Source organism: Scleropages formosus, chromosome 9 (assembly GCF_900964775.1).
Source record: "Scleropages formosus chromosome 9, fSclFor1.1, whole genome shotgun sequence".
NCBI lineage: Eukaryota > Metazoa > Chordata > Actinopteri > Osteoglossiformes > Osteoglossidae > Scleropages > Scleropages formosus.
The window spans coordinates 10524666-10539841 of record NC_041814.1 but is presented as its reverse complement, the minus strand read 5'-3'; the positions used below and the strand labels follow the sequence as shown (position 1 = coordinate 10539841).

At 39.4% G+C, this 15176-nt stretch overlaps 1 protein-coding gene across 1 annotated transcript in view; it reads left to right on the top strand.

The window, feature by feature from the left end:
• ankrd13c (ankyrin repeat domain 13C) overlaps positions 1-15176 on the top strand; it is a 31488-nt gene that overhangs the window by 1668 nt on the left and 14644 nt on the right. The window contains exons 3-4 of the mRNA XM_018726841.2: positions 3512-3553; positions 10218-10322. Of these exons, the coding sequence (XP_018582357.1) occupies positions 3512-3553; positions 10218-10322 (147 nt within the window). The remainder of the gene's footprint in view (positions 1-3511; positions 3554-10217; positions 10323-15176) is intronic.

The window sequence follows — 15176 nt, the reverse complement described above, 5'->3', positions numbered from 1 at the left end:
CGCAACCTTTGGGTGCAAAGGAAGCAGCTCTGCAATACATACTTGTTTGCGTTGTCATTGTTTTTACCTCCGCATCCAAATACAGCAGAGTAAACCCTGGTTTTCCCAGCCATATTTTACACAGTCTCATGGATAAATATGTGTGGTTAGTTGCATTATATTCTGTGTAACAGTGGCGCACCAGGTAGCACTCCTCCTCAGTGCCCGAGTTGCTTGGGTGTTGGTTCGACTCTAGGTCAGTCTGTGTGGCGTTTGCATGTTCTGTGTGTGTGTGTGTGTGTGTGTGTGTGTGTGTGTGTGTGTGTGTTTCCTGAGTGCTCTGGTTTCCTCCCATATTCCAAAGACATGCAGTCTAGGTGAATTGATGATGATTTTAAATTGCCGTGTGTGTGGGGCAACCCTGCCATGGAGTGGCAGCCCATCCAGTGTACCCCCCCTCAACCTTGTACCCATTGATTCCTGGATAGGCTCTAGTTCGCTGCAACACTGAGTAGGGCAAAGTTATGGAGAGTGAGTGAGTGATTGAAAAGCAACCGCTATAATGAAAGCTTTTAAGAGTCCTCAAGGTCAATGACTGTAGAAACTGTTGTTACAGCAATAGCAGAGCACTGTAGAGCTTCATTTACCAACTGTCCTAAGTAGCTGCATTAAATTGACTGCATACAGAAAGACAGTTGTTTGGCTATAACAGAGTTATTGAGATGATTGTAATTGTGTATATACTGAGGTTAAATTGCTGTAATGCTATGAGCAATGTATTAACATAATTGCTTGCCCTTTATCCTTGCAGAGAAAATGAGTTATATTTTAATTTGCAATTAGTAGTTTGCTTACTGGTTGGAGAAGTTAGTGCCCTTGATTATTTTCCACTGATTCCAGCAGGCATAACAAGAAATACTGTTGCATAATTGAAGTGCAATGTTTGTTCTGTATTACACATTAATAGCCTTGGCTGTTACTGACTTGTTGCCTCCCCACTGGTCAACAGAGTGAGTTAAATTTGATTGTCAATGGTTTGTGAAACAAGGGCAGGACTGGTGGGTTGTAATATAGAACCAGTAAGAGTGGTTTTTATTTTCACTCAGGAGCCCTTCTCCTAAACTTCCTGTCATATAGAGTCCTTTGAATGGCCTGCACTCATCTGCCAGGCACATAACTCCATCATCATTAAAACCTATAAAATGCATGAATGTTATATGACTCGAATAATCTCTCTCTTATGTACTGGGTGTGCAGCCCACTGGTGCTTCTCGTACCTTGAACAGGTACGATTCAACTTTGCATACACCGTTTTCACAGATGGTTACATCTGTGGCGGGTTTGCATTTGACCACTGTGGTTGAGCAGTCTCGTATAAAACCAAGGAAAACAACAACAACAAAAAAAAATGTTCTTCTCAGCTGCTACCACAACATCTTTAATGAGAAGTAGGCCACAGTCTGCACTGGATTTGTGAAGAGGAAGCGGTGCAGACAGCACTTTAAACAAAGAATTAGTGGTTTGAGGATCTCCCCAGGAGCTTTACCTGCAGAGCGTCCTCCAGAATGACTGCATAAATGCCCTGTGGGCATTTTCTGGCTGGTATTATTTTTAAACGGACTCTGCTGAGCTTGCTGTGTGTGGCCCACAGCATGAATAAACTTCACAGGAATCTAACAGAGCTCTGAAGTGTCTATTAGAGGGGGCAAGGAAGGCCTAGGCAAGCACTATTACAATGCTCTGCCCCCCCCCCACAACAGACCGTGGATTATTAATCACCCCTCATGTGAACTGTATCTTAATTCGCTGTTGAGAAACCAATCTCTGTTGGAGTCAGCAGGGTAGAAAGGTGATGTAGCTGACTTAAAAAAAATAGAATAAATAAATAAAAATACTGCTAATGTTGACATCTGGGCATCATACATTTCTAGATTTTTGTGCATGTTGGTAAACAAAAGCCTGTTACTCTTTTCATGTTTGCAGTTTTTCCTTACTTGCCTGTCTGAGAGTGTAGAGTGAGGAGTGTTCAGGTCTGAGATCCCATGGAATTCATTGATAATGCAGAGTTTTTGGGTATGAGCTAGATCAACTATATTGATTGTAGAAAACAGGGCTGTGGAGTCGGTACACAAAACTTCAGACTCCAGTAACCCAGTAATTGCTTCCGACTCCACATCACTGGTAGAAAATGGCAATGGCTTCAGATTTATTCTGCTGAATTGATAACAAAGTTTCAGTTCTCTGCAAGTTACTTCTACCCATCAAGCATACCTGCATGAGCCTTTTCAAGTTTAATGGGTGTCATTTGATGGTTCACAGGAAAATATGTGTACTATTTTTTTTTTTTTAAAAAAAAATCTCCATATGTAACGTAAGACAAGTGCTTAGTTTTGCCAACAACCGGTGCCACTGAAGCCCCGCAGCAGTGCAAGGAGCCCACATGTGGGGCTTCTGACTGAATGCTGCCAGAGGACAGTGGTGATGTGGCTCTAAGGTTTTACAGGAGGTTGTAAGATTTCACATACCACTGTTAAGTCAAAATCCAGTATGTTTAGGATGTCTACAGCTATGTAAAAAAAAATTGTGTGTTTGTGTAGATATATATAAAAATTCGCTGTATGTATGAACATACTTGGCAATAAAGCTCGTTCCGATTCTGAAATGCTTTTTCCTCATGCCAGTGTGATCTGGCCATAAGCCAGAAGCATGGTGGTGCAAGAGGACATGGGTTTGATCCCACTCAGTCTGTGTGGAGTTTGCATGTTCTCCCGTGTCTGCGTGGGTTTCCTCCCACAGTCCAAAGACATGCTGTTCAGGTTCCCCATAGTGTGCGAGTGACACAGAGAGAGTGTGTTTCACTGATGAATAGATGAGTGACCCTTTGTAAGTAGTGTATCTAGCAGTGTAAGTCACCTTGGTGAATAAGGGGTGTGGGCTGATAACACTACATAGAGTTCATTGGAAGTTGCTTTGGGCAAAAGCGTCTGCTAAATAATAAAATTTAAGGTGTAAACCAAATCATTTTACTTAAGCATGTGAGCTATGATAGGTGCAGGTTGTCTTATTGCATTGTAGTTTATGCAGATATATTTTAATTACTGTTTCTCTGTTCCAGTTTGCATACAGTTTTGTTTTGTCAAGGCTGTGTACCATTTTTTCTGGAAACAAATGCATATAACAACTGCAGAACCAACTGGAACAGCCATCTGGATATTTTTATTTTATTTATTTGATTTTTCATTTAGCAGATGCATGCCAACATGTTGAAGTACAGTTGGCGTATGGGGTGGAAAACAAGGTTTCAGACACTAGTAACACACTGATTTTCACAGAGCTGAGGTGATGCTCAATGTTTGGTCTCAAACAATATTCACTAAAGGGGTCAAAGGAGCTCGCAGTCATATGCTGTTGCACGCCTTGTGGATGTGCCTAGAAAAGGGTTGTAATATGACGGCTGTGAACAGCTAGAATGGATAGGGAACGCTGCAGTCATGTTCTGATTGTGTCCTTGTCTCTCTTCTTTTTGCCACAGGAAACACCCCTCTTCACCTTGCTGTTATGATGGGCCACAAAGGTAAGCAGGAGTCCTCTTGCGCTGTGTGAATTTTTTTAAATATGTGGCTCAGTTAGTTTCTAAATCATTGATTGGAAACCGCTAGTTGTCTACTGATGTAAACAAATGTTTTTTTCCTTGTCATTTCCTATCACAATTGTATCAAGGCATTTGTGACTTGTCGTTTTGTAAGTGCTGCTATACCTTCTTCGTTCTTTTAGTGTGCTTCGTGTACATTTGTGCAGTAGGACTCAGAACTGTTGTCATATCAACAGGAAGGATGTAAAGGCTGTCTATTTTGAATTCAGACTTCTGTAAATTTTCCATTCTCTACCAGAAATGGGAAGTGGAAAGTTGTTTTCCATTCAATAAATAGAGTACTTGAAGAGAATAGCGTTGTACTTGAATGGATGCTACCAAAAATTTTAAAAGAAAGAAATGCCTGCAATATACATGTTTGGTAGTTCTGTCTTGTGGAAACTGTAGAATTACTGAACTATTTCAGACACATTTTGCCCATGGGTGGAACAGGCTCACTTTTTTGCTAAAATAAGATGCTCACTTCTGTGTCATTTCCAAAATGAATGAGAGCATATAGACTTGGTGTTTCTTCTAATAGCAGTTTTAGCATTGGGACTAATGCAAGGAGGACTTCATGCAGCCCTTTTGTGCTGCTGTTTTTTCTAATATTTCAAATGAGCTAATCACTGATTAAATAACCATTTTTATTTGTTGCATATTTGTCTTGAAATGAAACATACGTGCATAACATGCACCTTTTCCTGCATATTTTATAAGGCAATATGCATAGGAGGCAGTAACAGCAATATATCCTTTTTTTAATGGCTAATATGTAAAAAATATTTTGTACCACAGCAGCTCTCGGAGGCTCCTCAACGCAAGGTCTGATCACACTTTGCTAAGCCTGCAGAGTCATATTGTGTTTATTGAGCCTCAGAGTTGCTTTGTTCATTGTTTTGGGTCTGGAAAGACAGATAACAGAATTTGTGGCATTATTATTATTAGTATTATTACTGCTTGCTCAGTTCTCACTTTAGTAAAGTTCACTATTTTCCATACTTGTACAGCTATTTGACATACTGGAGCAGTTGTCTCAGCTGAAATGAGTGAAACTAAAACTTAACTTAGCACAACCTTGTGAGAATTAAAAAAAAAAAAAAAAAAAAAAAAAACTAGAAAATACTTTCTGCTTGGCCAATGGATAGCAGCGAGGTGATAATCTGGCAGCTGAGAAAATATAATTTTGTATTTTTTTCTTATCCTCATTTCACCCCATAAGACTTTTGTCTCAAATGTAGTCCTCTTCATCAAGGTGGCAAATGTGTAGTATGTAGTCCAGTAGACTGCCAGATTATTGCTCTAATTGTTTCTAAGAAAGTGCTTCAATAGCACAGGTATTCACAAGTAATTCCATTACACAGATACATGATGTGTTCATCAGTTTCTATCCAATATGTGAGCCTTTATGCTGTTGGAAGAACAGTTTGTTTTAGAGTTTTCATTTCATAAAGGATTTCGGTTGCCTTACTGTGCTCCGATCTGCAAGTGCAGGAAAAAACATCAGTGATTAAGCCCACAGACAAAGCCAGCACAACTTATGTATGATTCCCGTAAAATATAAGTTGTGTGCAATTCTAACTCTTTCTACAAATAATCCTTCCCCATCCTCCAATAAATGTTCCCGGAGCTCTTTGGCTGGTACTCATCCATTGCTTAGAAAGGCTTTTATATAAATTAAAAAAATCTAAGTGGTCCATTTAACACAGCATATTGTTTTGGGTGAATTTTTTTTAATTATGAAATTTGCGGACAAGTACAGTTTATTCTGGCACTTGGAACTTTAGAGCACATTAACGATTCAACATGGAAATTGTTGCCTTCTGGCTTTTCTTCCCATGCTTATTAAGTATCTTAATTATTATTACCTTGTTAATTGTTGCATGACTGATATTTGTATTTTCATTGTTAAATGCCCTGAGGCAACGTGTTGAGAAGGGTACTGTACAAAAATAAAGTGAAATCTGAAATGGTTGGGTAGATTGCCATTATAGTAACAGTGACTGCTAGGATTCATACCTCAGCTTTTTTTACTGTGCACAGAAGCATCTGTGGTCGTTGAGTCTCGTTTTTCTCTTTGACTGAATTCATGGTTCATAGGACAAGGTGAAGCATCACCATTCAGTATTATACTGTATGTGTCCCTACTTGTTGAATGGAGAGTAGAATTGAATAAAGTATTTCTGTGCACCTTACAGAGAACTACAGCTCCTCATTCTGAGAGGAAGTGTTGAGGGTACAAAATAAGGAAGCGGTTAGGGAAGCAGCCCAGTTTTTACATTTTCTCAGTGACCCAGCCAGAATAGCGGTTCATATCAAGTTCCATCATCTTGAAACGTAGCTGGCTGTGTTCTTTTGTCTAGTGTACTTTACACCAGTGACTCTGGTCCATTTAAATTTCTTCAGCTGTGACAAAATCCAACAAAGATGATAAACATAAATTGAATAGTAGACAGCTGGTAGCGTAGTGGTTAGAGCTACTGCCTTTTGGATCCAAAGGTCGTAGGTTTGATCCTCACCTCCGGTTGTAGTACCCTTGAGCAAGGTACTTAGCCTAAATTGCTCCAGTAACTTTACCCAGCTGTATAAATGGGTAAATAATTGTAACCTTATTGATGTAAGTTGCTTTGGAGAAAAGCTACTTACAACAGCTAAATGAATAAATGTACAAAGATGTAGTTGTACAAGTGTCCCGAAGAAGAACATGAATGATTTTGTGAACTGTATGCACCAGTATCTCATTTTGCTGACACTCATACAGATGTTCACTGTTCCAGACTGTCATGCAATATTTTGCACTTAGTAACGTTACGAAACTTGATAATAGATGCATCTAGTATGCTAATTAGCACCTCCTTGACAAACCTTCGAATAATTTTATTAATGGTTACGTATGTTTTGGGCAATTTTTGAATTAAGTCGTGGCAGTCCTAGAACACATGACAAGTTCTAGTAAGAAAGAGAACAGGAGTAATATCGGGAATAAGCTTCTTTGCCATCTGGGCCTCATCTTGCAAACAAATAGCCTCAGAAAACAGAGATAATGGGTGTGATCCATTTTATGTGAAATTTCTATGAGAAATGTCTTGAATGCAGTAACGCAGTGCATGCTGAAAGTGGAGAATGCAGAGAAGCGGAGGACATCCAAGTGTATGTTAGTGTTTGGAATGTTTGTCCTTTGCAGTCTGTGTGAGTCCGTCCTATTACTCTTGTTCTCAGCACTTCTGTTCCACTGCGCTCAGGTCGATTGGAGCTTTAGCCTAGCTGACCGGGAGGGCAGTCCAGCTTGCGGTGCAAATGTAACGTAGGTTTCTGCTCTTTGGATAGTCCTCAATGTGTGAGATAACCAGATCCTCTTAGCTCCACAAATTAAAGATCAGATGCCTGTTTTCTGCAGCTAAACATGGTCTTTTTATTTTCTAGAGGTAATATGAACTTAAAGGATTTGAGAAAATGAACCTTTAAGCACAGCGAGAAGTGAAGCAGTGTTAGATAGAAATTTGCTCTTAAACAGCAGTTGATGGTTGAACAGGAAAATATATTGTCAAATCAAATGGAATGGGAGTTCTGTATTGGGAATTGAACATTGCTTATTTATTTTCTATGTAAGCACCATTTTTCTGAATTGTTACGACAACGAATAGAAGTTTTGTACACTTGTATTTGAAAATCTGAACAGCCAAGAGGTTTCAAGTGTATTTGTGATTTAGCCAAATGAGAAATCCATGTTTTCTGGTTCAGTAGGAATAAGTAAATTGTTTTAAACTTTCTGAACTGTACAGAGAGAGAGGTTTTGTCACTAACTTTTGAAAAGTGAATATTCCCTGCAGTTACATTTAAATTTATTTTAGCAGACACTTCTCCAAAGCTGCTTCCAATGAAATCTATGTAGTGTTATCAGCCCACATACCTTGTTCACCAAGGTGACTTACACTGCTAGGTACACTACTTACACTGGGTCACTCATCCATACATCAGTGGAACACACTCGCTCTATCATTCACACACTAAAACTATCAGTCACACAGTTATTAGGAATACTATAAAATGTAGAGCTGCATAACATTCCCCCCATTCTCTGACATTTACTGGGTGCTTCTAGAAGTTTATAGAGCTATCTTTTTTTTTCATAGCTTTTGAGATGTCACCTATTTTTATAAAAGTGTGTAAAAGAACTCATGCAAAGAGGTATGCATTGCTGAGGATAAACTGCGGGAGCTGTTGCTGACCTCCATAAGTCAAATGACACCTCTTCTAAAATGTTAGAGATGGTGATGTTTACAAGAAGCTGAAACATGCCATCATCTATCATCAGGTTCCGCTGAACATCGTTCCACAGTTTCTGACCTGCCAGAGGTCTTTATTGGATCTCTCAGAATACATTTACATGGCTAATGTTTTTGGCAGGTGCCGTAGGTCGTGTATGGAGTATGTAAGTAATCGCACTCCATTGAAGTTCACCTGTGCAGGGCTTCTTGTAAAACTGCATGAGTAAAATACTTTTCAGTGATGTTAATGTTTTGTAGCAATTTTTAAAAGGTTTAAAAAAAATGTACAGAGTGGTGCAATGGGTATTGTTTCTGCTGTTATAACTACTTTGGGTTTTGCTTTAAAGGGTTTTTTGGGTCTGATATAAATTGTGATCATGTACTCGGGATCTTGGGCACTCTCACCATCTTCACTAGCTACAGCTTCAGTGAGTTGTGCAAAGATTTACTTTTTAAGTGTTTTTCTAAGTTTATATATATTTATTCAAGAAAATAGTTTCTCTCAGTGAAGCTCTTAACGGTGAGTTTAATGGGGGGGAAGATTTTCTAAAAGTGAACCCAGGCTCAGTGTACTGCAGCCCCCCCCTGCCAATTCACCTTGTGCTGGCTTTTCTGCCCCAGTTCACATTGCGTATCTTTCAGCCTGATGTGATGGATTACTTTGCTGGGCGTAGCAAGGGAACTTCCTTACTTTGGACACTCGGGTGCTTGTTGCGATTGTGACGAGTCTCTGGCAGCTATTAGCTGGAGCACAAATGTGGATTTTTGTGCATCTTTTGTGTCAGATAATGATATGAAATCGGGACTTTTTTGTAAAATTGAAATCACTGATGAGCACATTTTAAAATGATATAGAACACTTTGTTGTTGCAAATGCTTGTTCACTTTTCATTTATGGAGGTTTTTTTTTAGTTGTGCTTACTAGATTATCTTTTGTTTTTGGTAAACTTTCCTTTTTACCTTATATATTTATCTGTTCCATGAGTATTTCATATGTAATGTCAGTAGAACTATTTTTCTGCAGGAAGAGCATGGATCCAGAGATTACTGAACTAGTAGAGAGTAAATAAAGTAAAATTTGGCACCATTTACTTGAAGTTGTGTGCAATATATTTTTTTCTAGTCTGTCATTGACAATACAGGTGGTTCCCGACTTAGGGTGGGGTTATGTTCTGCAAAACCCATCATAAGTCGAAAAAAATGCATTTAATACACCTAACCTACCGAACATCATAGCCTAGCATACGTGCGATGGCCATTACGGGCTTGCTGCCTTCATGCTGGGCAATTATCTTGAGTTTCTTCTCAAGAGTAATTGCCTCCTCCTCTTCTCATCTGTAGCAGGAGCCACAGATGGACATTTCTGTGACATTATGGATGCACAAAAACACAATGTAGATATAGGGGGTACCTGTATAGCGACTGCGTGGCAGACTGGGAGATTCGGATTGCTGTCGCTACCCAGCATCGCGAGTGTCGCACCGCATATCACTTCCACGGGGGGGGGGGGTCAAAATTCGAAGTACAGTTTCTTCTGAATGTCTGTCGCCAGCTCACCATCATAAAGTCCAAAAATCGGAAGTCAAACTATCGTAAGTCAAGGAGCATCCGTAGATACATGATTACCATCTTGTAAAAAGTTGCTTGGAAGGAAAACTTATGTATATTGGACATGTAACACAAGTATACTGGGCCATGAATGGTCACAACAACTTAGCATGCACAATGGTTTACTATTATATTACACACTCTTCTGTTAGGTGCGAGTATTTTCCCTCACACACTCCCTGAGTCGGTGTCAATGGTTCTTTGTCATTAGCAGTGGAGTGAAGCTTGTCCTGCTTGTGCTTGTCCTGCAGTTGTACCCCAACCTGTAAAGATTTCTTCATTTTACTGTGCGAAAGATGAATATCAGACCACAAATCTATTTGGAGTGACAGTCATCTTAAATCTGATTATTTCAGCTTATTGTTTAATATTTTATCATAAACCAGTCTTGAGCCACAACCATAGAAGTTGTCCAGAATTTGGCTGAAAACTTTTAGTAACTAAATGCAAATGGAATAAATACTGAGTATTGCTGGACTTAGACCCATTTTTTTGCCTGGGTGTATTCAGTGACTGAAAATAGCCCATGTAGAAAAATGCCTTTAAAATCTGTCTTGTCATTGATATTTAATCATATATTATTGCTGAATCCCCGTTCAACTCATGTCTGTGCGGTCGAGTACTTGTGGAATGGCCCAACTCACCACTGCCACTTAACCAAAAGGGTCGTTCTCCTGAGGTGTGATGAGATTGGAGTAATGTGTGTGTTATGTTTCCACCTGTCCCTACAGAGTGTGCCCATTTGCTCCTCGCCCACAACGCTCCCGTCAAAGTGAAAAACGCTCAGGGATGGAGTCCGCTGGCCGAAGCCATCAGCTATGGAGATCGGCAGATGAGTAAGTGGATGGGGGAAGGGAACCTCTGTGGGACGTGATACGTCTGTTCTGCACTCCGAAACACGATGCACTCCTTCTTCCACATTCCTTTGCATTTGTGTCATACACCCGCTTTTTTGTTTGTGAGAAAAGGAGCATTTCTAGAGGCCTTTTGTTTTGTGTTCCACTGAACGGGAATTCCTTTAAGCTCTTCAGTAGTTTATGTGTAGGTTGATTTTGCACACTATTGGTTTTCTTTTTCACTTGGCAGTCAAATGCATGTGTCACAGGGGGTCAGTTTTCTTTTCCACAGATGAGTACAGGTTGTTTTGGTGTTAAATCAATGACCAAAACACAGCCAACTATTATGTAGCATGATGAATAGTACCATTATGTGAAACTTAAAAAATATATATAAAGACATGGGATTATGAAAATTCAGAGAAGTGCTTTGAGCTGATTTGATCTCGCTGTTTTGTAAGGAGAACAAAGTTTTTCCTGTGAACAGCCACGTATGAGTTAACAGCTGAGTCCTCTCATTCAACAGGCAGATGGAGATGACTTTTTCTGCTTTTGTTTTATTATTTTACCTTATGTTACTTGAATTATGTAGCATCTTGAAGCAAAGTAGAAAGTTAGTGTTTTTTTTAAATGGGCAGTGAAACTTGTGTTAGAAACACTAGCTAATAAATGTTTCATTTTCTGTTACTGCACCGTGTTCCTAGGCTGCAGTGTGTTGTTAAAATGGGGGTATCCCTAAAAATATCTCCATTGTTCATGCTCGTTTCAGAGTACCACACTACACGAGAGTTCTTACTCCATGTTCAACATCCTTTACCAAGTTCTTTGCAGGAAGTCAGTTGAGTGATGTGATCGACTTTCTTTTCCCAGTGTTGCCGTTGCATTAGCAGAAGGAATATTGCTTTTTTTGCAAAGTGTTTGTGAGGTAGTGTGGGGAAAAAAGCAGTGAAGATGCCCTATGGCACCAGCACATGTGACTTAATGTGATGCAGTATAAGGCTAGGCTACATAGTACTGACCATAATATTGACTCGTCTTTCTGTTACAGGAAAAAGTGTGGTCAAAAATAAGAACTTAATTTAGTTTTGGGTCCGGTTGCCATTACAGGATTGTTCATTTAACATTCTAAATAAATTTTTGAATTCAGTGGCGCAGTACTGTCTGGTCCCAATGCCTTTGAAGATTTTAGTGGTTTTGAAGAAAATTAAGTGTTCAGTTTAAATTTTCTTTTTTCCTATTTTGAAAGTAAATTAAGCCTTGCAGGGGCCTGTACGTATGGGAAGTGTCCTTTTTTCAAAACCACAGATCTGAATAGAAATGGCATGACATGTGGCCAGTCTATTCAGAGTTTCCTAAGCACCAGTGTTTTTGGCATTTCTCTCTGATTATGGAAGGGTTTCAGTTAAATGCAACTTTTTTTAGTCTTGTTCACTTTAAATGGGATTTTGTACCTTCTATCAAGCTCCTTCTTTTATTGTATGTATTTTTATTCTTTTCCCCCATTTATTCCCAAAACCTGTGACCTCTGAAGTTTTTTTTTTTTTTTTTTCTTTTTTTTTTTTTTGGTGATTAGTTTTGTGGCTTCCTGCTACTGAAGACATTCATCATCTTCCTCTTTCAGTTTAAAGCTCTCTGCTGTGCCCTGAACATGAGTCATCAAGTTGACTGAGTCCACTTTGTTTTTCAACTGCCAGTAAAGTGACAAGTTCCTTCTGTACATCAGTCAATATCCCGTAAACGCTTAAGTTGAGGAGAAAAACACCACTCCCATTGTTTGGCCTAGCTTGGACTGGTTGCCAGTGTGACTAGTTCCACAGACTGCTGAGACAAAAACTAGCACACTGGGCCATTAGCAGGACTCCATGGCTGTTTGGAAGGTCCACAGTTCACAAAATGCATTATAAATGGCCTTGTTATTAATGTAATGAGAGTGGTTGTATTCTTCTGAATGTACACAAGTGGACATACTGGGACAGCCAATAAGTTTGTTTTTTTTTCTTTTTTTTTTAAATTGATTGACTCTTAACATATTGGTTTCTCCTTGATGATTGCTGTAGCGGCCGTTGTATTGTTTTAAATATATCTGACTGAAGGATGGAATGCAGTGCCTCACAGCTCCTGGATTTTTGATTAAGCTAGGGTTGTAATCTGGTTTGGTCTCTGAGGAGTTTGCATGTTCTCAAAGTTTGCATCATTTCCTCTCATTGCTGTGGTTTCCTCTCACAGTCCAAAGATAGCTTTCAGGTGGATCGAGGACTCTAAATTGCTCATAGTGCGTCACTGTTTGAGGGGGCACGGTGGCGCAGCGGGCTTGGCCGGGTCCTGCTCTCTGGTGGGCCTGGGGTTCGGCTCCTGCTTGGAGTGCCTTGCGGTGGACTGGCATCCTGTCCGGGGTGTGTTCCTTGCGTGCCGTGTTGCCGGGTTAGGCTCCGGTTTGCCATGGTTTCAGCCTGTGTGTGTGTGGGTCACTGTTTGAGTGACTGAGTTTGTGTAATTACCCTGTGATGGGCTGATAGCCCATCTGGGGTATACCCTCCCTCATGGCTTATACTTCTGGGGTATAACCTGCATTGGACTAGTGGGTTACTTACAATGGGTTGATTACTCCTTCAATTTCTTCAATGAAACATTTAGGATCGCTAATTTGCAACATTTAAGTTTAAAGTCAGTGTGATTATATGCAGCCTTAGTTGCTTATGTGAAATTATTACTCAGATGTGAAAAGTAGATCAGGAATGTCAGCGAGCTACATACTGTATCTATGTAACTTCATACAGGTGATGCTATCGGGTTTAGTTGGAAAACTGTTTGATGGCTTTCTAGAAAAACAGGATGGTAGACGTCAGCAACCCTGATTTGAATAAATCTTTGAGCTACAGGGTATCTTTGGTCATTTCATTGTATTGCTAGGGTGAGTCTAAGTATGAGAATATTTTATTAATATTTTTAGTTTTGCACTTAAAAAAAAAATTGTATTTAAAAAAAAAAAAAAAAACCATACTTTAAAAAATTAACTCCATGCTCACATAATTATGACTAGAAGGAACAAAGAATCTTGGTGCCTACTGGGAAATGAAAGTATTGGCAATCAGTGTTGAATTCAGGAGGTACACTATAGACAAGGGACCCCCATGGGTGCTGGAAGGTGAAGAGATTTGGGTGTCTGAGTTCGGAAAGTCTCATAGTACGCACAGTACTATGTTTATTCTGGCAAGGTGGTTTTCTCAGTCCCTCAACTTGCTGTCAACCCTTCATATTGAAAATGTCCACATTCCCATATTCTAAGGACCAGGCAGTACAACTTTGGTGTGGGGATTCAGAGGTCTTCTGTGACTGCTTTTTACAGGTTTTCTTGAATAGTGTCTCAGAAATGGACAGTTTGACTTCAATATTGTAAAATGGATAAGGGGAAACTTTATTCATCTTTCAGTGGGATTTTGGCTTCCAGGAGTAGTTTAGAGAATAATACAACTGTTGAATGAATATTAAATTCCTCTCACTTGTTTGATACTAATGCTGATTTCCATTACAGTGTGTGCTCGGATTATATGTCCATTTACCTTTTTGCTATTATAGCACATGTGTAGGGTATAATTGCATAAAGTAGGAACATCATTAGGAATTGTTGACTTATTGGTATAAACCTTTATGCAGTTACGTAGGTGATGTACATTGGTTCATGTGGTGGAAAGTAACAAACTGACTGTACTTTAGAATCACGCATCTGCATCAAAGTCTCACTTTTTGTTAATGTAATGCACACATTGTATTTTCACCTTTGAGAAAAGCATCTGCTATATGAATAAATGTAAATCTTACTCTGGTTGTTCTGTATAGGAAAATATAGGCAGAGATAAACTAGAGATGTTTGTTTTTCTTCTTTCTTTCTCCCAGAGAACTCTAAATCCAGCAGATCTGGAGCATTCTGTCTGATCACTGGCTTAGTGTGAGCTCACAGTTAAGCTGTTGTCCAATAAGCCTTAAGCTATCGAACTGAAATCAGGTCTATGCTGATATGAATACCTTTGTTGTTGTCGTCCTGTGGTACTGGCACAATTATATTTGTTTCTGATATGTCATATTTGGCCAGTGACATATATATTTTTTGGGTATAACACCAACCACATTCAATGTGTTTATTCTGCATGGGGCTGCTGGTAACATAATATAATATACAGTAGTGTGAAGGTTCCCATTTCAAATTCCCCACCTGCTGTAAGTACCCCTGGTCAAAGGTGTCGGGAAAAGGTGAACAACATGGGCATGTCATTATTAACATTTCTGTTCAAGTGAGATTTCCATGCTGAGAGTATGCAGTCCAAATGAGTTTCACACAGTGTTATGACACTCAAGCTATTAATAATTTTGCAGAACACATGCTTTTTGAATGTTTTCTTTGGTCTTGCTGATTAGGCCATTTCTGGACAATTTAATGCAGGACCCCTATTAAGAAGGAATGTCAGTCTTTGTGTATCTGATTGGATCCATTGCGTAGTTCACGAGGTTTGGAGAATGATTCCACTTTTCCCCTCTGTGTGGTGACAGTGATATAAGCAGTCAGCCATTATCAAAAAGCTCCTATGTAAAAGGGGGGGGGGGGACCTTTCATATCTTCTCACCACATCATCATTGGGCAATGGTACACATTCTGCAATAATTATTATTTTACATACCCTTTACTGGAGCAATTTGGGGTAAGTGCTCTTCATGAGTTCTACAGCAGGAGTGGTGATTTGAACCCAGGCCCTTCATTAGTTCTGTCTAGTACAGTACCTTCTACCCTAGTGATAAAATTCAGGGCCCACGTATGCATTTCCATGTCCTATATTCTTATCAATTTTATTCTGCACAATT